Below are 23311 nucleotides of genomic sequence, written 5' to 3'. Positions count from 1 at the left end.
CGCTTCGTGATGCCGCATTCAAGGAGGAACTGTGCAGCGCCATTGTTGACTTTTTTTAACTGAACACTGGTTCAGTGGAATGGCCTTCTAACCTTTGGGAGACATTAAAGGTGGTAATCCAAGGGGTATACATCGCCAAACAATCCAGAGTGCTTAGATCCATTCGAGGCACCCAGGAGCGGCTAGAGGCAGGAATTAAGACACTCGACCAAAGATATATAACTGAACCTTCTCCCACTGCATTGGCAGACATAAGGGTAAAGCTGATGGAATACCACACAGAAGCCGAGGGCGAGATGGCATATGTTGGCCGTGAGGCGCAGGCCCGCTGGTATGGAGAGGGTATTCGCCCTGGCAAAACTTTGGCGAATCTACTGAGGAAGCCTCATGCCTCCTCATATATAACAGAACTACTGTATGAAACCGCTGGAAGAACCACCTCCCCCAGTAAAATAATTACTAGAATCTTGTCATTTTACTCCCAACTTTACACCGCTGGGGCTGAGACACCCCATGATATCATAGAGCAATATTTTGACTCGATTGAGCTGCTATGGCCCATTGATGAACACCGGGAATAGCTAGATGAACCATTCACCATCGAGGAGATCGCAAAGGGTATCGCTGGCCTCCCGGGTAATAAAGCACCAGGATTGGATGGGCATACACCGCGTTCTATAAGGAATACCCGCCTATCATTATTCCCCACCTTGCCGAAATGTATAATGAATCCGTCACACTCAGACAGTTTCCCCCCACTTCCTATCAGGCACTGATCACACTTATTCTTAAACCAGACAAAGCGCCTGAGAGCTGCGGTTCATTTTGTCCCCTATTGTTAACAAACACTGACAATAAGATATACGCAAAACTGTTGGCAAACCGGCTCCTCCCACCAATGCCCCTAATAGCCCGCCCAGACCGATCAGGATTCATACCGGGCAACGCCACGTCACACAACCTGTGCACCATCTTCTTTGTAATGCACCAAATAAACCCTTCACTGCTAGCGGTGGCGGCCCTGCTAGATGCCACAAAGGCATTCGATTCATTAGAATGGCCCTTTCTCTTCTCTCTGCTTGGCCGCCTGGGCCTCAGTCCCACCTTCATTCACAAAATTAAGCTGCTCTACACACTGCCATCAGCACGCATTAAAATTGACTGACAAATTACTGATCCCACAGCAATCACCAGAGGCACAAGGCAGGGATGCCCGCTCTCGCCAATGCTATTCGCTATTGCGATGGAGCCACTCGCAGCACGGCTGCGCCAGCACCATATGCAGCGTAGCATTGGGTTTTCGAGCCGCAGTTTGGTGACCTCTATGTACGTGGACGACGTTGCATTGTATATACGCGAGCCGCAAAATAACAAGGCAGCAATGACGAGGGAGGTGATACAGTTCGGAGGCTATTCTGGGGGACAAATATACTGGAGCAAATCCATTCTTTTTCCCTTAACCGATGCAACACCACCCTTCCCCACAGAATACCCGATAAAATGGGCTATGGGACCGACCAAGTATCTCGGCATATGGCTTAGCAGGGACAGGGAGGAGCTTTGGAAAGCAAACTTCTGTAAAACTATGGAATGGCGGGAAACCATAATTCTTGAGGGGAAACATCTCCCACTCTCTCTGGCAGGTCGCAAAGCAATAGCCAAAATGGTGGTTCTGCCAAAGCTTTTATATCTGTTTGTAAATATCCTGATACCTCTTACCTCACATTTTGTTAAGAGATTATGCTCCAACATGATCATCTTAATATAGGCTGGTCGGCAGCCGCGCAGCGCCTACAAAACATTGATGTTACCTCTCTCGCGTGGCGGGACCTGAGCTCCAAATTTCAAGCTCTATGCACACTGTGCCCAGGCCAGTTTCCTCAATTTTTGGCTCCACCCAACGCCCTTCCAACCGCATGTGGCAGTTGAGACGGACCCTGCTTCCCCCTGGCTGTTTCAAACACCATTGTTCCTTCCATATAAGGCCCATAGAAGTGAAATTAACACAGTTGAGTGCGTGCAATGGGCATGGGAGGGTATCCGCAGACACACAGGGGACAAAGCTGTATATGCACCGGTTGGTTAATGTCTCTAAACCTACTGAACAGAATTACACCAAAGCACAAAAATGCACTTTCCTGGACCAATATCTACTTTGTGCCAAATTTGTCTAAAGGTCCTATGGGAATTAACATGGGAAACACACATTCTTTGACACCCCCCCCCCCTCATTTCTCTGCTTCCGCTTGACGGATCACCCATAAACTTTCCATGTGCAACAAGAATCACAGCACACTTTTTTTTTAACATTATGTGAAGATTCGTCAATTGACGCCAAAGATATAGACAAGTCAAAAAATGCTTTTCCTATGGAAACTAGGTTGTAACAATAACTACCAATTGGCGACCACCAGTAGGTTATATATGTATATATCATATAGGCAAGTCAAAAAACGCTTTTCCTATGGAAACTAGGTTGTAACAATAACTAACTATTGGCGACAACCAGTAGGTTATATATTTATATATCTATATCTATATCCATACAGATATAGATATATAGATATACAGATTTATATAGACACACATGCATACATACTGACAAAAAACAAAGGTTAAAGTGACAGTTAGGGGAAAACGTCAGTTAAAACATGCCACTTTAAATGTACAAAACCACTGAAATTCACCAGTTCTAGTTATCTCAAGTACCTATAACTCATGCCCTAAGTTAGGTAACTCTAACTCGCGCCCCTGCCTTGCACAGTTTTGTCATCAATATTTTCATTGCAAATGTTGCAGCGATATTATCAATGATGTCTCAGCAGATGTCAAGAGTGATGTAATATGTGGGGTAATTAGCAGTGCATGGCGATGGAGCCCGTGGAAGTCTTGTGGCCACTCCCAGAGGAACAGAAAACATGAATTGATTTGCAAACAGAACGTACTTGTAGTGGTTGACAAAAAAAGGTCAATATAAATGGCAGACCCGTGACTGTAGATGGATTAATATATTTACATATATTACATTCTAGTGCATATCTCCAAGATCTCAGACATGTACTGTCATCAAAATCGCTCCTGTAACAGTAATAAAGTAGCACTAATGCTTGTGTTTGCAGATGACATGCACACATGAGCCCCATTTGTGTGATCTACCCTAACTACCTTTTAAGATACGTCAATGCACAATTTCCAAGATAACTTATCTTGTAGGGGAGCCATCTTTCTCTAAAACTCCTTAGTCTGGATCAATGTACTGTTCAAATCTCTGAGTCTGTTTAGACACCAATGAGGCAGGTCTCCCTCATATCAATGAAGGCCGAAAGTTGAAATCTAACACTTTATGAGCGGGAGCTAGTGGATTTGCCCTCTGTGTGGCCTGTAAGAGGGCTAGAATTTCTATTTGAGCTGTAGAAACTCATGTTTTAGTTTGAGCTAGTAATACTGGGAATTCTCCATAGCTGAAAATGTATTTTATGGAAGTTCAGGCAGCAGAATACTTCTGCGGGGTGCCATCTTTGAGCTGTGCAGAGCCAGCTGATTCAAATAATATTTTATCCTCATGCACTGCTTGAATATGTGGAGTTTGTGGCACTGCAGAAAGCCCTAGTTCTTACATATATAAGATTGCACTCATAGTGTAGGTCAAAGGATGCCTGAGTCAACACATATTGTGTAAAAGAGTAAGTCCTGGTGCTCAAAGTTTTGCTCAGAAGCCAGTGGCCAGCACTCCTTAAGGCATGGGAACTCAATGTCAAGGCTGCCATGTCTTGCTTCCACTTCATGCTTTTCTTGCATCATTTACTTATTAATTTGCTTGTTTAACAAGCAAACAACAGCAAGGGACAACACTTCATGCCTCTTTACACCTCCACTAGACACACCACGTTCCATTCTCTTGCTCTTGCAGGTGCTTTTTTATCCTTGTGTTTGCCATTTTCACAGTTTTCCTTTCTCTTCCTCCTCCCTTTGAGTTTTTCTCTCTTTTGGTTCGGATCAAAGTGAGTGCCGGTGGGCCCCACCTGCAACTACTGGCTTAAATTAAGCACTACAAATGGAACCAAACCAACATGTGGAGTTTCTGAGTATTTAATACTTGATTTAATAGCTGCTACTAGTTTTGCAATTAGTGAGACCACTATAATTTTTAGCCCTTGTGCATGGGATATCTCTCTTTTATAATAGCAGCCTGAACAGCTGTGAGAAATGTCTCCACAGGAAACAATCACTCTTCTGGCACAGAGCATAAATGTGATTTGATACACTATGAAAGTAGAAAGTACATGTATAAAATGAAAGTGTAGTTCTGGGAACAGACCTAATGGGATTTTGCTTGTTGTCACTCACCTAAACATATTTTGCGGTAATCATGTCAGCTTGCAACCCACCCAAAATGGTGTAGTGAACTTTTGTCCAATCCTTTTCTAAAAATGTGGGCACCCAAGCAAACCTTGTTTACTTATTAACACCAATATAATTCACAGGTCTAATTACGATAGCATCTTAGCTGTTTAAACTGTAAGGAGCTAGGGTTCAACCTCACATTTGGCTTCATACAACAAAACCATCCCCAATAACGAAAAACAAAAACACACACAACTGATACACACCTTAGATGGTAGAGGTCAGACAGGCTTTTACTTTCCACAACATCATAAGCAATAACCTCAGCGAGCTGAAGGACAGGGATAGTCAAATGTGTTAGTGAGCTGCTGTGCAGTTCCTTCACCAACAGATCCATGTAATACAAGCTGTAGGTCTGTAAGTAAATGGAAAGGTGTAAGCAAAAGGCAAACACAATCATGATGTGGTCACTATTTCATAAAAGTGCTAGACATTCTGACTATTACCTTGACAAACATTTTTTGGGGTGGACAAAAAGACTTAACTTGTACACATTATAATACGTATAATTATGAAAATTGAAATAGCCATTAACGGAACATTGGTATCAAAGGTTCACAAATATGACCCTCTGTACAACAAAATTAAGATAAAACATAGGTAACTGAAGAAAAATGATATGCTTATGTAATTATTTTTTTAGTACTGTCTGGTTGTATCATCACTACTCAACTGTAATAAGAAACTACCATAATAACGAGTAAGCCTGCTACAAACATACAGTAGTAACATGAAGATACCTGTGCCAGGCACGCAGATGATGGAAAAGGCAGGGCCCTGAGCAGAATTACACACACAGCCAAGAAACCTAATTAAGGGGAGGGCAAGCTTTCAATGATCTTTCTTCCGATGTTTACCACAAGAAATTAATTTTCATTGTATAATTAGAACTGTTTATGGCAGTAAGGTTATTTATTACACTTGAGACCCCCCCCCCAAAAAAAAAAAATGAAATCTGTGTGCAATTTATCAGCCATTCCAACTCTTTCAGAAATGCACGTTCAATAAACTCTTACCTTATGGCATTTGTCATGTTGGCATGTTTATTTTCACAGTACTGATTCCACAATTGTTCAAAATATCTTCAGCTATTAAAAGAAGGACAGGCTGACAATTTAAGGGGGGGGTGTATGATGGTGTGGGTGTTACAAAGAATGCAATAATCCCAATGTAGGTGAAAAGGGTATGAAACCTTAGAAAGGAAAAGAGATTTTAACCTCATTCCTTGCTATGGTTATGGACCTGCTCAATGGCTTCCTATATTCTTAAAACCTTTGCTAGGTGGTCGCCTATCCAATGTGTATGTCACACTTCAATAAATATAGCATGTTTGGAAACAATAGAAGGTGGATCGAAGGCAGCTGGAAACAGGGGACCCAAGAAACTACCACAAATAGTAATCTGTCCCAACAAACTATGTTAAAGTATTCCTGAAACTTCAAATCACTGAATGATTGTTATCAGTCAATCACAGTGTCATCCTCAAAACAATCTCACTTATTATTAGACTTTTTCATTCTTTTAAGTAATAATAATCGAGAAGTATTTTTGTGGTGAAAAGCAGTTTTCTAGAAGAAACAGTTATTTTTATCATATGACATTGTTGGCATTACATCAAAGCACAGTTTATGCTTATCTAACTATATTTCTTCATCAACACACACATTTCCTGGACCACCATTCATCAGTGTTATAAAGCCGATGGGTTCAGCCAGATATCACAAACTGAATTCTTTATTGGGCCTATGTGTTATTTATGCTTTGGCAAAAGGGCTGATTAAGTGGATTTCCCATCATCCTTTGCAGCCTGTGTCCTTTGATTGGAAGAAAAATGTTCAAAGGTTGGATGTTTGTTGCTAAGCAAACCACAAACTGAGAGCCTTTGTAACTTTAGAGCATTTTTTGCTATTTAGGTTGTCTGAGCTAACAGACCTCTTCCAGATTGCAGATTATTATACATTGAACAACCCACCCTTTGCTATTAAACCTCAATGATGCATGCAAATTGTGAACCATTAATGCAGATCTGTGCATGAGCCATCACATTTTACCCATAATTTAACTACCAATTATCAGCTAAAATAATCGTTTCATGGGAATTACACATTGACTACCAAAACTACACAACATAGGAGACCGAACGTGTGGACTTGCTGGGAGATTCGCACAATGTCAGCTTTTATTTAGGCAAGGTCAGACTGGATTCCAGCTCTTACAGACTTCATAAATTAGAGATTACACGATGGTCCCAGGATTCAGCTTTGGCATTACAAAATCATGGAATCTATCAACTTAATCGATCTAATGTTCACTGACAATGTATACTATTTACCTAAAATACAGTGCAGGACTCAACAGTATTTTTTCTAGAACTCGAGGCAGATTGCTTATGACGACCAAAGTGCTTGACAGAAAAAAACTGGCTGAGACATTCAAATATCTAACGTGCCATGCCCTTTTGTTCACTTATTTTATTAATATCAAAAACAGGGGATGTTTCAAATAGACAGTTAAAAAGGAGGTAAAATGCATGTGACAGGATGATAGGCAAGTCATGATAGCCAGAAAGTGAGAGTCACTGGAGGCACTGACAGGAAAAATGGACTTATGACAAAATAGCCTACTATTGACTCCACTGAAAACAGAAGGATATTTTCGGTTTCCCCAAAGAACTGAAAACGATGTTGATCAAAAGGAACACAAATTCTGAGATAGGTCCTCCTCCTAATACAGCTCTAGTAAAGAATGATAGACGGATTAGATTAGTACCTACAGATCATAGGTGTATAGAGTCAGAATAGTACAGAACATTTTAAGACATGAAAAGAGGGGTTTTAGGCATATGTCAGAAGCGCAGCTCAAGCTACAGAAATGCTTCAGTCAGTGGAAGACATTGCGAACTAGGTAGAGTACTTGATCTCGTGATTACTGGAAGGCAGTATAGAAACAAAGTGTGCATATTTTAGGTCAACGATTTGTTTTGCGCATTCCACAATTAGTATGTCATTGTAGCAATTTCTTCACCCGTGAAAATTTTTCTAACTGTTCTATGATCAAATTTGTTGTGTTTCTCAAGGAGGCACGTAGAAGCATTCTACACACAAAACGGATCAGAAAGAATCTCAAGTTCACATTAAGGAAATACTCAAGGCCAAAATCAAATTGCTAGAGTGTGTTCCACTGCGGTAGGATATGTAATGGACTGGGCAGTGAGCAGATAGCTGTACTGTTTCTTCTGCTGAGAAATGCTACATATTTTCTATAAAAGGAAAAGATAAGTTATCACAGTGAGAAGATACTGTATCTGGTTCAGAAGGCCTACCAAGATGTCCGCAAGACAATAAAGGTACTGCTAACGGACATGACCTTAAATTTAGTATAAGAGAATGAAGTATCTCATAATTAACTTTCAAGGACGTTTGGGGTTCCTCCTTATGCCTTTCAGTTACACTATTCACACAGCTACCTTTTTCAGTAAAGCTCACCAGCTAACCTGGATCAAGGTCAGTGCTAATAAAACACAGCTAATTACATAGTAAAATATCCCTGCTGCAGCTCTAGTAATACAGTAAGAATGTTGCTTACCGGCTTTGCAAAGTTACTTCTGTTAATAGAATAACATGATGTGTCGGTTTTAAATGCATCTCTAACTTCATCAGGACAATCATAGCTAGCCCAGTCTTCCACGCTTGTGGGCACTGCATCAATAGGTCCCTTTCTTTTAGGTCTCTCTCGAATGGGTGAAGGCTGCACCTGTGGTTACAAACAGAATGTTGCCTATGTACAGTTACCAAAAATGATACTACAAAAATGTTACAACTGTTAAGAGGAAGAGTTTGAGCGTTACCGGTTTTGCTTCTTTTTTGCCTTTTCCCTTTTTAGAAGAGGCAGACTGTGGGTTTTGAAGAGCAGAAGGCGGTGGGTTTTTTGGCAGTGCTTTAATTGTTGCTGCTGCTGCAGATAATGACACCTAGATAAAAATTCAGGGGTGAATGGCATAGATCTCTGTTGTCATTGGGTCCATATGTTTCAACAAGGCATTAAGAAGGTAACATTTGTGAACAGTAAGCCAGTTCGCTTTAGTTAAGATAATATTAACATTTCTAGCAGACATTAAGATTCAAAAACCCAAATTGAGACTCTGATTCGCCTTATCTCATTAAAATGTTTCCAACTGCCATGATGATGTGGAATGCACTGTGAAAGTCCAACAGTCCCAAGACGGACGCATAATGGATTGCATAAAACCTGCATATTTGGCTATCCAGTAGAATGGGCGTTGCATGTAAAATCCTTGGCTCATAGTATCAAATGGTTAACATATACAAAAGTATCACTTTTGCCCTTCTTCCTTTATATTCAGCGCTTTATGTCGTGAAACAAAATCGAAGAATATAAAATACTTAATAATATCAGGCCTAAAGGACTTATTTAGAAATTAGACAACGTGGTACCCTCTAACAGACGTGTCAGACATCCCTCTTTGCCACACTCAAAGCTCCCCTGCTCTATTTAATGTTAGAGGAACCTCTCCCGTCAGAGCCTCGCTGGCTTTAGCATCGGAAACCTTTTGATGGACGATTCAAATGACCTCAGACCATCAGCCCTATGTACGGCAGCAAACTGTGTTAGAAATGTTTCTTGTTTGAGACCACTACAGAAAGTCTGGGTATCCCGAGCAAAGACTCTTACAGACTGGCATAAACTCTCAGTGTGGCAGAGCCATTTGCCTTTTTTTGTTTAAGCTTCCGCTTTGTTTATTTTTAAAACAACAAAAAGGCATTACTGAACAGGTAAACTGAACATTGCACCCGCACAACAGAGCTCAGTGCCTTCAGCGGAGCTGCTGTAGCAGGAGCTCCTTTGAAGGTCGAGAGCTCCCCCTGTCGTTACGAGAACTATAAATATGGTGGGCTGTAGCCTGCCAGAGCAGCAGAGTACTCCCTCTTTTTACTTGGAGAAATGGAGAGTATTTAGTAGGGGTGAGCAGAATTTGCGTAGTCGCGCTACGCAAAGCTCCGCGAAACGGTAAAAAATCTCCGCGAGCCACGCAGAGTTCCGCGAACACGCGGAATTGCTTGTTCCGCCCGTTCGCGATGCTTTTTTCCTATTCGCAAATGCTGTTTGCGTGCTCGGGGGGAAATATCTCGCGAACACGCATTTTATAAGCGCGAACAAGCAAAAAAGTTCTCTGCAGAACGCGAAATTACCCAAATTCCACATTTTCTGCGAGCGGAACTTACCGCCCTGGCCTAATATTTAGCCAAACTCGAAATATGCTAGTGCTTGTGCTGCTGCACTATTTTTCTAGCACATGGTTAACATTTTGTAGAAACACTGATGTCTTAAAGATGTTGGAAGTTTGACTCCTGTTTATAAAAATTAAATCTCATGAACAAAATTATTGTGAATACTTTTGATTGTCTAAATGGAATATCATTCTAAGCAACAACTAATAAACCACTAACTATATCAATGGAAACCTCTAGTTGACCATTTTTTGTTTCACCCTCACAAAATTGTCTATGTTGTAGGCATTCAAAGCCACCATGCAGCAGTGCGCACAGGGACTACACTCTTTGAGGCAGCTCATTTCGGAATCCTAAAAAAAACACTTCAGGCTATGTCTTTACTTATGAGTTTTGACCATTAGGCTCTCAAGGGTACAATGTCAAACATTTTGTGACCAAAGGGAATATCCGACCCTTTATTCGTGGGTGGATTTAGGTTTGTAAAAACTGACACATTGATAAAAAAAAGCCTTGTTAAAAAGCAAAAAGAGATTCTGGTGTCACGCCAATCAACAAAACATTTTCTGCAAGCAGCATTTTTTTTCTTCTGTTGTATGTAAGGGTAATGCCAACACAACTGAGTCATATTTTATTACACTGAAATATATTTGTCCCTCCCTTGAAAGACACATAGAATCTGTAAATATTCTACCTGGGGAAACTTCAAATCTCCTTGCACTGCTAAATCGGTTTCTAATCCAATCATCATTTCTCTGATAAGGCTCCGGAAATTCTAGGGCTTCTGAATTAAAGGTAAATAAAGTGAGCATAATCTTGCCGCATTGGAACTTTCTCATCCACGTATTAATCCTGAAAGTCTAGAATAATCTTTTTTGTGATGTTAATATCACGTCTACTATCAGAACAGGTAGAAAATGAGGTAAAGGCATCACAGTGAATGCTGCACTCATTGCTAAGAGTGAAGTATTTCAAGCCACATTATGAGCCTTTGGGCTCTTGCCAACAGCAATGGAGCCCTCTTTCTAGGCCTCTTCACAGGAAGCATCATCACTGATGTGCTGGAGTTAACTGTGCCAGATCCATAAATGGATCCTGAGCCAGATGTGTGCATGTATTTGGCGTGGATCTCTTGCAACTAGAGAGATCAAAGTTGAGAGTTGCTGTAAGGGTGACTGAGGTATTTGCTACCATGATCTGTATGTTTTGAACAGCCTCAGTCTGAGAAAGTGCAGAAGGAATAGGTTAAGCCACTCGAATCAGCCACCAAGATGGGAAGGTCCAAACCACAGGAGAGGAAACAGCCTTTACAAAGTGGTTTCTACCACGTTGTACCTTTACCATGCATTTGTTTTTACCACGCATGTTTTTAGAACGCATATGCTTTTACAGAATATGCCTTTACCATGCATTTAAGTTAAGTTCGGGGGTGTGAGGGGTCTCCCCCTCAAATACATTGTTTATATATATATATATATAAAACTATATATATATATAAAAATTCATGTAAAGGGATACGTTGTAAAAGGATATGCATCCCAAAAACATGCAGCGCGTAAAATGCAGAGTATTTCCCGGCGTTGTACCATCATACAACCCCACAGCAGTGGCCCAACCTATCATTAGAGAGGGTTGTGGAAATCAGCAGCTATATCAAAAAAGTTGCCTGTGATGCTTTTGACTATGATGTGCTAAAAACCCTTACCTGAGCTTCTGTTGATGTGATGTTTGTTAACAGTACAAAGTTGAAGAGTGAGAAGGTTTAGTTTGTAGATGATCTGGCTTTTCAACTGGCAGAAAAGTAGAGCTAAATAATAGCAATACTGTCTAACTGTTGATGAAATTGTTATACTGCTGGCCAGACAAAGAGGAGGCATGTGCAAAGTGCCTATATTTTGAGGTACGCAGATGAGACCATATTCAAGTGACAGGGGAGAAGCGGGTAAAGTTCTGGAATGATTAGCAAACATTCTGGGACTTAAGCGAGCAGGAACGGTATTCACAGGATGTAAGCAGATTCACGGCGTATTCATAGACTGAACAGTATATGACTGAGGAATTGTTGTTAGGGTGCGGAATTAACTTTGACTGATATTGTGCTTATTGCCCACAAGGCTGGAGAGAATAGCATCTGTTACCACGCATGCCAAAACTATGCGTGGCTTACCAATGCAGTCAATACCACAACTGTGTCGTTACCACGAGTTCCATTACAACGCATGTCATAACAACGACTTGTTTAGGGAAGAGCTGGACTTTGGAATAGTTTAAATTACTATTTCAACTCCAGTGGGTGTATCAGTAGGGAAGGTGTTGGACTTAAAATCCAACACTGGTCCAACATCGCATTCCCTAAAGCAAGTCATTGTAATGACTTGCGTTGTACTAGAACTTGTGGTAACGTCGCAGTCATGGTACAGACTGCGTTGTAAAGGCACTACGATGTAATGCCTGCATTGTAATAGATGTTTCCAGGTTAGCGAGGGAGTTCGATAACACAGATGTGTTGGGCGTATTAGGATTGTGAAGAAGCAAGGAGGGCAGGGTGTGACACTTGCTTAATAGACAGAGTAGGAGAGACAAATGCATCAATTGGTGTAGAAAAAGTACATGGATGATATGGAACTGACCCTACTGCACAACCTGAAGTGAGAGAAAGGGAAGAGCGAATTCAACTGTGCATATAGGCAAACACTAAATGTTACTGAAAACCCTCAAGTGTTTAGAAGGAATGCTTCTCTACATGTTCAAAGGTGCCTACATGTGATCAATTACTTTACTGCCCACATTTTCAGTAAAATTCATGATAAACCTCCCACCCACACAAGGTGGCATCCTCCATCATAGACTGTACTTATTCACCACAGAAGGAAGCTGTTGTCTGTAGTGTGTCCAACAAGAGCTCTTTACCTGCTAAAATGAAGAATGTATTTGCCTTTTAATGAGGAGGAATACATTGTCAAAACGTTCCACACCTCTTCTCAATCACACTCAGGGTGATGGATACAATGCTGTCATGACAGCTGAAGGTTTGTTTTTATTGGACAGTCCCCTTCACAAAAGTTCAAAAGAAGAGAGTCAAACATTAAAGTGAAACTATTTTAAGGTTATTATTTCCTAGAACAGTTATGGACACTCATCAGGACTCTGACATAATTACAAATGAATTACTAGAAAATGGTTATGACATTGCAGTGCTTAATTCATCTACTATTGTAACCACAGAAGGACATTTGGTGCAACTCTGAACATTTCCACACAAAGCTCAATTTGAAATCCTGAGTCCGGATTCGCAAAATCAGGATGTGATATTTTTTTCTTGACTGCAAATCCCAATTCTGACAACAAAATATATTTTATTTTGGATTTTCCACCTTATTATGATTAAGGTTAGGGGGGAGGAAAGCAGGAATTAGAAGATGATCCGGGAGTGGCCAGGCAAACTTCCTGGACTAAGCATAAAAATGGCAGGGTATGAAACCGCCCATAAATGAGGGGTAATTGGCTAAGGGATTCTCCACCTGGAAAACTATTTTCCAGATGAAGACAAAAATTAAAACATAATGCTAATTTGCAGAAACTGTTCCAGTTTAGGGTTACTTGTATGCTTTTAAATATATGATGTTTAGTACATTTTATTAATAATGAATGAGATTTTGTTACTCCACGAAAAGAGTAAATTTACTAATATCAAGCATGACAAATAACAATTTCCTTTCTGAATTGGTTCTGTAACGTGAAACTGACACAAATGTGATACAGTTCTGCAAACCACGATATCGCGGTTTTACTTGAACAATAGAGGGATTTCACTATAGCCTCAGTTAGATAAAAATCACAATAGGATCCAGGGACACATTTCCCCCCTCGCTGCATAAAACAAAGACCATAAGAAAACACCATCAACATCAATCAGCAAAAGTAATAGTATTTATAAGGCAATCTATAACTATGTACTCCATTAAATGTTATCAGAATATTGTTGACCGTAGTCCTCACCTGCCAAATATGAATGAAATATGCATATGCCATCAAACAGTGTTGCTGATGGTGAGGAGGAGAACCATGGCCATTCATCACAGCCATTATGGTGTGTATTCTGGCTAAATACTCTAGTTGTCTCACATTGCTTAAATCATCGATGGGATTAGAAGCAATCACAACTTTTTCCTCAGTCGCTGATGTCAGATTTGCGACATCTTGGCTCACAGTTTCGATATTTCCCTCTGTATCCACTTGCTTGAGATCTTCTTTTTTGGTATCTTTAGCAGATGAATATTTGCTCCTGGCTTTTGATTTTCCTTTCGGGCTCTTTTCTGTCAACAAATCAAACACATCACATGCAGTTTATTATGACTATACAAATGGGAGTTTCCATCTCAGGTAAGTGATCGTTATAGACAATACCTTCAATATCTGCCGATTTTTGGGGTTTCATTTTCAGTAAAATTTCCATTGCCCAGTCCAGCAGACCTAGAGCATCAGTCACAGGGAACTGCTTGAAATATAGCCATTCTGCTAATTCTATTAGATAATCAACCTTCAGCCATTCACTTTCTGGTTTCTAGGGAAATAAAAAGAGTTAATAAGTGTATATCTTATGTCTATCAAAGGAACCCTAGAAGAAATAATACCTACATAATACCTACAAACAAATCTAACAGAGACAAAAACCATCAGCACCTTGGTTTATAGAATTGTTAAAAGAAACTAAAACTACTTGTAAGAAACTGGAGAGGCAATGGTCGAGGGCATGCCTAGAACAGGATAAAATACTATTAAAAATTGCATTAAATCATTATAAAAATGAAGTTCGAAAAGCCAAAGTAAATTATTATACCAAAACAATCACAGACACAACAAATAGAGCAAGACAACTATATGGTATAGTAAGCAACCTTACAAATGCAGATTGTACAAAACAAGATGTGATACGGATGCACAAACTGTGTGATAGCCTGTTGGAGGTTTTTAGCACAAATCCTGTGCTAATTTTAGAAGATATAAACAAACATTGGTGAGAATTACCCACAGATGTGGGTATCATTAGAATGATACACGCAGAAGTGATCCGCACGGAATTAGAAAATATAGGAATTATGGAAGTGGAGGAGTTTAAAGCACACCAACTACTTCCTTGAGTTCCCTTCTTGATTCAAATCCACCAAATATGAGGAAAGAAAGGGAGGATGAAGTATATTCAAGCCTACTAAAAATCGACAATCAATCTTTGTTGATAGGAGCAGGACCACAAGCTTGGAACTTAGCCATAGACACTCCATTATTAAAAAAGCCAATAGCAGACTTAAATGATCCCAGTAACTATGGTCTCATTTCTCAACTCCCCTATTCAGCTAAAATAATTGAGAAATACATTAGTACAAAATTAGCAAACTATCTGGAAGGTCACAGTATCTTAGAGAATGAACAAACAGGCTTCGGACCTGCACATGGCACTGACTCAGTGTTCATTCTGGCCGTGGATGAACTGATAATGAAGTTTGACAGGGATAAAACAGCAGTGTAAGGACATATTAAAGATTTTGGGGGCCCTGGACCAAACGTATTCTGGAAGCCCCTGTTTGGAAGAGATTTGAATTTATGATCCAATTTCTGCTTTTTCATGTTGTCTTTGGCTAGGTCACTACTATTATTGCAAATAATCTCTTTGAACCACTGCCATTTCTCAAATGTGAGGTCGTGTTTCGATTCTAAAGGAACTTTTTTTTATAGATGTTGCATGGTGTTGAAAACATAAGCACAATATTTCTCTGCATAATGTCTGTAAAGACTTCATCACATCACCTGAATTACAAATAAACTAAAATAAATTGGTATTTAAAACATTCTATCTTTAAGAATCATTTAAAGTCATGAGGGCAGGATTGTGTAGAGAACAGAGCTGGCTCTATCAGCCCCCCCCCCCCCCCCCGAAAACGCTGAGGCCCTGGGCCAGAGCACACTTTGCCCATGCCTTAAAACGTCTCTGTAACACTGCTGATTTTATTAGATCTGTGAACCAATCCTTCGACACTGACTGCGAGGTTTGACTTCAGTGTAGCGCCAATCCTTCAACACAGATTGTGAGGCTCAACTCTCACGCATCAAGCCAACTGAGTGAATCGAACCCAATACAGGGAGTCCTCAATGCTAATTCCGTAGAGGTACTTTTTCAGTGGGCCCTGCGTGGGTCCTGTAGCCGGCCTGCGCTCCCTTGACGTCAGCCTGAACTTTGGATTTACCCCGGTCTAGCGTGACCTCAAGCAACCTTTGAGCGCAAATGATTTCTAATCACTGTATTGCAGTTTAATCTTCGAAAATTCATACTATTGTAGATTGTCACCAAAGTTGGTGCAGGTAGTGCAGTCATCTCTAGACAAGTGTTTCTTGGTTTAGCCCTTCATCAGTAGAGAGCAAAAGTAGTAGAGAGCAGAGAAAAGTCATCTGGGGTTGCTGAAATGCTTCCCATGTTTTCACAGGTCACTATACCACTCCACAGGCACAGAGGTGCATTCCAAGTGAGCTTGTCAGCTCATTGCCTCAAGGGAGCCTTTTAAACACAAGGGGGGAGGGAGCACACTGCCTCTCATCCCAGCACAGTTCCGTTACATTAAGCCAGACTGCTCTGTTACAAACTAACAGAGGGTGAGCACAGGTTAATTTAGGGCTAACCAGAATAACCAAAAACCTCAATTTCTCACATGGACCATCTCACGATTGATAGTGCTCTGCATCAAGATCTGCTACGCATTGGCCAATAAGAAATCTTCTGAAGGCTTGTGAGATCATACTAACACAACCAAGGGTGCAACCACTAAATTAGCTCACAGTGTTTCTGTCCTGGATATCTGTAAGGCAGCAATGTAGGCTTCCCTGCACTCATTTATGGAGCACTACTGCCTAAACTGTATGGTCTGGCATAACAGCCACTTTGCCTGTACAGTCCTACAGAACTTCTTTGTTTATTCCGTATCGCAGCCCCAACTTGGATGTATGTGCATGTATTCTAAGTTAAGGAATCTGCGGCTAGAAGTCTAGCAGATGAACAAGTTACTTACCTTTGTTAAGGTCTTACCTTGGAGATACTCTTTCTAGGTACATATTTCCTACTGACCCATCCACTCTGCTCTGCGATCGGATTTCAGAGTTAAAGGGTTGTTCTCCCTTTAAGAGCCCTAACTTCACCCACCAGTGGTCAGTGTTGTTCACGGCTCCGCACTTCTGATGTGAAATGTCGAGAAAACAAACTGACATCAGTGTGCTGGGGTGGTGCCTATATAGGCACCGTGCATGCCACATCCGGTGCAGACGATGCCACGCGAAATGTCATCATACCTACTTCCAGCGTGCATGGGTACTGCTCACCAAAAAGTTGCCGGATCCAGTCTGACGCCTGGGGTATTTTCTAATGTAAGGAATCTGCAGCTAGAAGTCACTATCAGATATGCATTCTTCCTCATGTGCTATTCAATTTATAACTGAGACTGAACACTACACAAATAGCACTTAGCCTGGATGTATCAAATTATGCGGTCATAAGCAAACCAGAAGCTATGTGTTTTTTGCCATACGTTTATTAATTTGTGCTTAAAAAAGTGTATTCCTGTTCCTCACAGCAGAAGGAGAAAAGCCATAACCAGTGCACACTTTATATGTGCAATTAAATATGATAGTATTGGGATGTGTCAATGGCCTCTCACATGCACACTTATTTGCACAAATCTTGCTGGGGTGCCTACATCAAGCAGAAAATCTGTACTTCTGCCTGCATTGCTCAGACGTCAGCTGTTCATTGGAAGTCCTGCATCTTGGAATGCCTGGTATTACACATACAGCATGACTCGCGTCACAGGACCTGATTGAGCCTCTCCTGCTGTCGATCACAAGGTGTGACACTTGGCCTTGCTGGTAAGAGTTCCTACATACAGTGCTCTGTTAGATACCTACAATAATGCGTTATAAAGCCACTTTCTCTCAGACAGAGCACTGCAGTGTTTTGGAATGACCCACAATGGGGTTATACCACTTAGAAGGGGTGGGGCCCAGGTTATTATTTCGCAATCTGCCCCTATGCTTTAAGTTTTCTGACATGAGCTAAGTCAATAAAAGGTTGATACCCAGAGGTTCGAAGTTCTGTGTATTGGAAACAGTCTTGCCTTTGTGTGGTCTCTACCAGCTCCCCACTTACTGCAACGCCACTTTAAAAAAATATATATTTTTAATAATTTTCCATCCATACAGTGTCTCAATACAGTAGTGACAACAGTTACATTTCACACACTTTCGATAGTTCTTAATACACAGACTGAGACAACAATATAATTCCCTCTGTTAAGAACCTATTTACAAATGGTATCTGGTACTAACCACCCCGCGCTGTGTTCAGATATAAAGATAAACCTTCTAAAACAACTCGCAACTGTTCAACTATAAAACGGACCACTCCCCCATCCCCCCTCCCGGGTCACATTGGAAAGCATCTACCTGCACCTTGTATCTCTAAGTAGTCATTACCACCCTCTTAGGCTTTTAGTAGATCACAGTCTGGGATTATTCTCTGGTCATGATCCTGTCTCTGGCCTACCTCCATCCGTCTGTGTACCTTCCATTGCTTGTGAGAGGGGGTTCTCTCTAATGGGGATTTCTAAGATCATAACCTGCCACGCCCCCGCGTCTTCTTCCAATTTTGTGTCCCTGCGAACCCGCCTCATTCTGATTAATTCCGCTGTGGCCCATTCTCTTAGGTTTTTAGCGCAGTTTTCCTCTGTGGGGGGCAGCGAGCACATACAGCTAATTGCGATCCTTCTTTTAGCCAATACCAGTCCCAGCTGCAGGAACCGTCGTGTGAGTTTCTGTCCTTTGGGCATGGGAAGAAGACCCAGAATCACCTGCTTAATGGAACATGACACCTTCCACCCTGTCACCTGTTGTAAACGTTCTAATATTGATTCCCAAAATGATTTCAATTTTGGGCATTGCCAAATCATAAGTAAAAACTGTGCGTCATTATAACCACATTTAGGGCAGTGAGCGGAGCAATCCGGGTAAATTCTGTGCAATGTGTGTGGAGTCAGGTATGTTTGGTGGACAATGTTGAATTGGGTAAGCTTAAATCTCACATTAGAGCTAATTTGTTTGACCCCTTCATGCACCTTTCCCCACTCTGAATCTGTCAAAGGCTCTTCCAGTAGGCCATCCCATCTGGCCTGCCCTGGGAGCGGATCTGCTGCAAGGTCTTCTCTTAACGCCCTATGTATATGGGACACAAGTCTGCGGCCCCCAGCCAGCAAGGTGAGGGCCTGGAGCGTAGCAGTTATGGGTGGGGCCATATCTCTCTTGCAACCGGCGAAATCTTTGCATTCAGGAGGTATTGTCCCCTTCCCAAACCAAACGTTGACTCAGCTTCCACCCTTGTTAGGAACCGTTGCCCCACGTATAGGTCTCCCATCTTACTGCATCCTCCCTCCGTCCATTTATTAATAGCCACAGACGTATTCGTTTGAATGGTATCACTGCCCTATTATATTTCATACCGGTACCCTGACATAGGTTTAGGAAACATCGTACTCTTTCCCTACATCATCACCCCTTCATTTCATATGAACGAGCCTTATAAGGACATAACTCCAAATAAGGACAGAATGCCTTATAGGGACTGAACGCCTTATATGGACTGTCGCCTTTTTAGGACTAAACCTTTCATCAAGTTCATGACGAGGGTGGGTTCTGCCCGATTGATATTGCTAAGACCTCTCCAGGGGGGCATTCTTCACCTCTCCTATCTACGCACAAAGGTTTAGTTCCCCAACGTCATCCTCATACTGAACAATGGGTAACACACGTACATAGACTGTATAAATACAGCACCTCTTGCTATTAGTAAGCAGGAGGGAACCAAGACTTCAAGGCCGACACACTGACCAGAGACGCTGTGGCATGCCATCACTCCAGCTGACAGTGGTCTAACTATCCCTTGTGGGGTGTCCAACTCAAGTCCAGGACGAAGTTCCATACTCTCACTATTCAGGTATGGAGGTTCGACTACATCCTAGCGGGATTCTTGGCTCTTAGATTCTACGTTATTAGGCTCTTAGGGTCATTAGCTCTTTCGCACCTACTCACATGCTAGGTACACTTAGGTACATCTCGACAAGCATCTTAGGAGTACGCACTTTATTTTATAATTGCATTTCATATTCATGTATATGTTTGTGACTATTGCGAATTGGTAGAACAATACTATTCCTTTTTATTCACTGTACTGCTGGTTCTATATCTCTGCTACTGTGTTACAGTTGTAACAGCGCACTTATTTTACATGAGAAGAACAACGGTACAATAGATTCTTATTGTAAACATGCACAACTGTTTCTTCTCTGTATCTCTCGGAGAGTAAAACAAGCAAGCACGAGTGACTGGGTGAAAAGTAGTATATTGTTTCCATGAGTCTGAGGTTATTGTGTTCTGAAGTTGCCAAAAACTAATCTCTCTGATAGCAGGAGATTCTAGTGGCACTACGAGCTATCTAATGCAAACCATAGGCTAACATGTGTGGTGGGGGTGTACCGACTCAGTTTTCTGCCAAACCCAGAGTATATGTTAGCCGTAAACGGCATAGGTCCTGCATGACAGGGTACTATTAGGACTACACTACAGCCCACAGCAGAGCCTCGGGGGCATATGGCGCTCGTTTCACCACAGTTTTAATCACGGTTTCCCATATTGTGTCCTATCTGTCTCATAAGGAGATCAGATAGGTGAATCCCTTGATAAGTGCCTTCCAGCAGCCGCTTCTCCCGATTGTCTTTCTCATCTAGCCACTGCACTGCATGCTGAAGTTGCGTCATTATGCAGTAATGGGTGAACCTGGGTACCTCCAATCCCCCTTGTTCCCACGTCCTTTGCAGTGTATCTAGCTTCACTCTCTTCCTTTCGGATCCCCATAGGAGGTTCACCATCAACCAATCCAGTCTGAGAAAATAGTCCCATGGGATAGGATAAAGAGAATTTTGTAAAACATATAGGCAGAGCGGGAGGACCACAATTTTAATTAGGGAAATCCTTCCCATCAGAGATAAGGGGAGGTCTCGCCAAAAGTCAATGGATTTTTGAACACCATCCACACATCTCCCCACATTATGTTCTAAGTAGGCTTCCTGCGTGTGCGTCAGTTGAACCCCCCGGTAGCGAACCGTGTCAGTGACCTAACTCATACCCACTATAGGTAGGACTCCTTCCCCCACGTCCCGCAGGCTGCCCATGGGGAAAAGTTTAGATTTCCCCGGATTGAGACAGAGTCCCAAAATTTCCCCAAAACTAGTCAGCTCATTGAGGAGCTCTGGTATTGCAGTCTGAGGGGGTCATAGGTATACCATGATATCATCGGCGTACATTGACACGACATGCACCACCGTCCCCAGCCTAACCCCCCAACGCTCCATCCATCGTCTGAGAGTAATCGCCAAAGGCTCCATCGCAAGGGTGAATAGAAGCAGAGACAGGGGGCAACCCTGTTGGGTACCCCGTTGGAGCACCAGACTGTCCGATACCGGATTCCGAAGGCGAATCCAGGCTGTGGGGTTATGGTAAAGCAATTTCAGCCATCTTAAGTAGTTATCCCTCAGTCCCATCCGGGCTAGTACCATCCACATATAATCCCACTCAACCGAGTCAAAGGCCTGGCGAATATCTAAAAGACACAAAGCCCGCTCCGACTCCCGGAGATCCGGCGCATGCCATATATGTGCTAGTCTGCGTAAATTATGTGTAGTATTCCAGCCGGGAATAAACCCGGATTGGTCCGGGTGGACCAATTGAGTCATGTACGGCAAAAGTTGTGCCGCTAGGATTCCGCTCGGTATTTTCTTGTCAATATTCATGAGGGATATAGGCCTGTAAGAGCTCAGGGAGTAGGGGTCCCTATCCGGCTTAAGAATCATGGAAACCAGTGCTTCCATCATGGTATTAGGAAGTGACCCTCTGTGGCTTCGGTATATACCTCCGGAAGGTGATCCACCAACTCTGGGGAAACGTCTTATAGAACTCGGCCGGGAAACCGTCACTCCCGGGGCATTTTTCAGCCGTTTAATAGAAGTCAGTATTTCCTGCCTGGTAAGAGGCGCCCCTAGGGCCTCAGCCTCATCATCGCCAAGTGTAGGAAACTATATATCAGTAAAACATTTGTGGAATGGAAGAGGTCCAGCCTGGGCCACAGTCGAACAAGTCTGTCATAGGTGTGACACAAATTATCTAATAACCGCGGCCTGTGTATACACTAAGTTCTCCATGGTATCACGGAGCTGTAACACCGGAGCCATCCTAATCAATCGAGCTAACAACGCACCCGACCTGTCACCCTCCATATGAAGCCTCTGTGTATAAGTGGTGTATTTGTGTTTCTCTAGTCGCATCCAAGCTTCGAGTACCCCCTCTTAACGCGCTTCCACTCTGTGTCATCAGTATGGGCCCGATGCAGTGTGGTCTCTAGAGTTTTCAAACGTTTTTCTAAGGTATCTATATCTGTAGTAAGCTGGTGGTAGACCCCAAAGGTGATCTTCATACAGATCCCCCTGATAACAACCTTCATGGCCTCCCACTCTGTAGATCTTGTGGCGGTGGATCCCCAGTTCTCCCCAAAGTAATGTCTGATAGCCTCTCCCACAGTCTGTGCATAGATGGGGTCTGTAAGGGCCTCAGCGCAAAGCCGCCATTATGGAATGGGCGGTCGTCCCGGCCCAGAGGTCAGGCTCAACAGCAATGGCGCGTGATCAGATAAATATCGCGATAGGTAAGAAATGGCCCTGTTGTGGCAACAAGGCCTGTAGTAAGGTAGCACTTATCAATCCGAGAGAAGGTGATGGCTGCGGGAGTATAGCAGGAAAATTCCCTCCTATCAGGGTTGTGCACTCTCCACTTATCCTGTAACTGCATTCCCTGAAGAATACCCATAAGGGATTTGACCATACAAGGTTTGGTGTTGTCTCTGGGGGATTCCTTATCCAGTGTCCCATCAAGCACACAATTGAAGTCACCAAAAAGAAGAATTTCTGCACCCATGTACGGTGTCGCTACCTTCAGAACTGTCTGATAAAAATCAGGACAGTCAAAGTTGGGCGCATACACATTAACGATACACAATTCTTTTCCTTCCAACCTCCCGAACGGAATAACATACCTTCCTTCAGGGTCCAAGACATGGTGAAGGTGTTGAAACGGAACTCCCGATGCCACCCACACCAATGCCCCCCCATGCAAAACCAGAATAGGATGTGGCATAGATCTGTCCCCGCCACCGTTTACGTAAACATTTTATAGTATTCCCCCATATATGTGTCTCCTGTAAACCTGCAATTGCTATACCATATCTCTTTAGGAAAGCGTGTACTCTGCGGCTTTTTTCTCAGCCTGCCATCCCTCGCACATTCCAGTTAAGGATTTTTAGTGATTGTACTGTCATGGCAAGGTGGTAATGGTTCCTTGGCGTAAATCTCTTCCCTGCCCAGGGTGTCCCTCCCATCTCATCCAGAACTTGTGCACCTTGGTGTACTCCCATGTGACCCCATAGATTCCCAAACAAACATCCAAGAACTAAAACATTCAAAGTCCCTTCCCCCGCCCATGGGCAGCAGTATAAATGTGAAAATACAGGTCCATATAAG

At 42.3% G+C, this 23311-nt stretch overlaps 1 protein-coding gene across 1 annotated transcript in view; it reads right to left on the bottom strand.

Annotated features, from left to right (window-relative positions):
- Positions 1–23311, bottom strand: part of CFAP46 (cilia and flagella associated protein 46) — a 1240276-nt gene that overhangs the window by 554799 nt on the left and 662166 nt on the right. Inside the window, exons 30-34 of the mRNA XM_085606190.1 lie at positions 14061–14217; positions 13653–13969; positions 8252–8374; positions 7990–8157; positions 4611–4759 (exon numbers count right to left, since the gene is read on the bottom strand). Of these exons, the coding sequence (XP_085462316.1) occupies positions 4611–4759; positions 7990–8157; positions 8252–8374; positions 13653–13969; positions 14061–14217 (914 nt within the window). The remainder of the gene's footprint in view (positions 1–4610; positions 4760–7989; positions 8158–8251; positions 8375–13652; positions 13970–14060; positions 14218–23311) is intronic.

The sequence above is a fragment of the Triturus cristatus genome, chromosome 1_2, assembly GCF_964204655.1.
Source record: "Triturus cristatus chromosome 1_2, aTriCri1.1, whole genome shotgun sequence".
In the NCBI taxonomy this organism is placed as follows: domain Eukaryota; kingdom Metazoa; phylum Chordata; class Amphibia; order Caudata; family Salamandridae; genus Triturus; species Triturus cristatus.
This window is presented reverse-complemented; position numbering and strand designations above follow the sequence as displayed.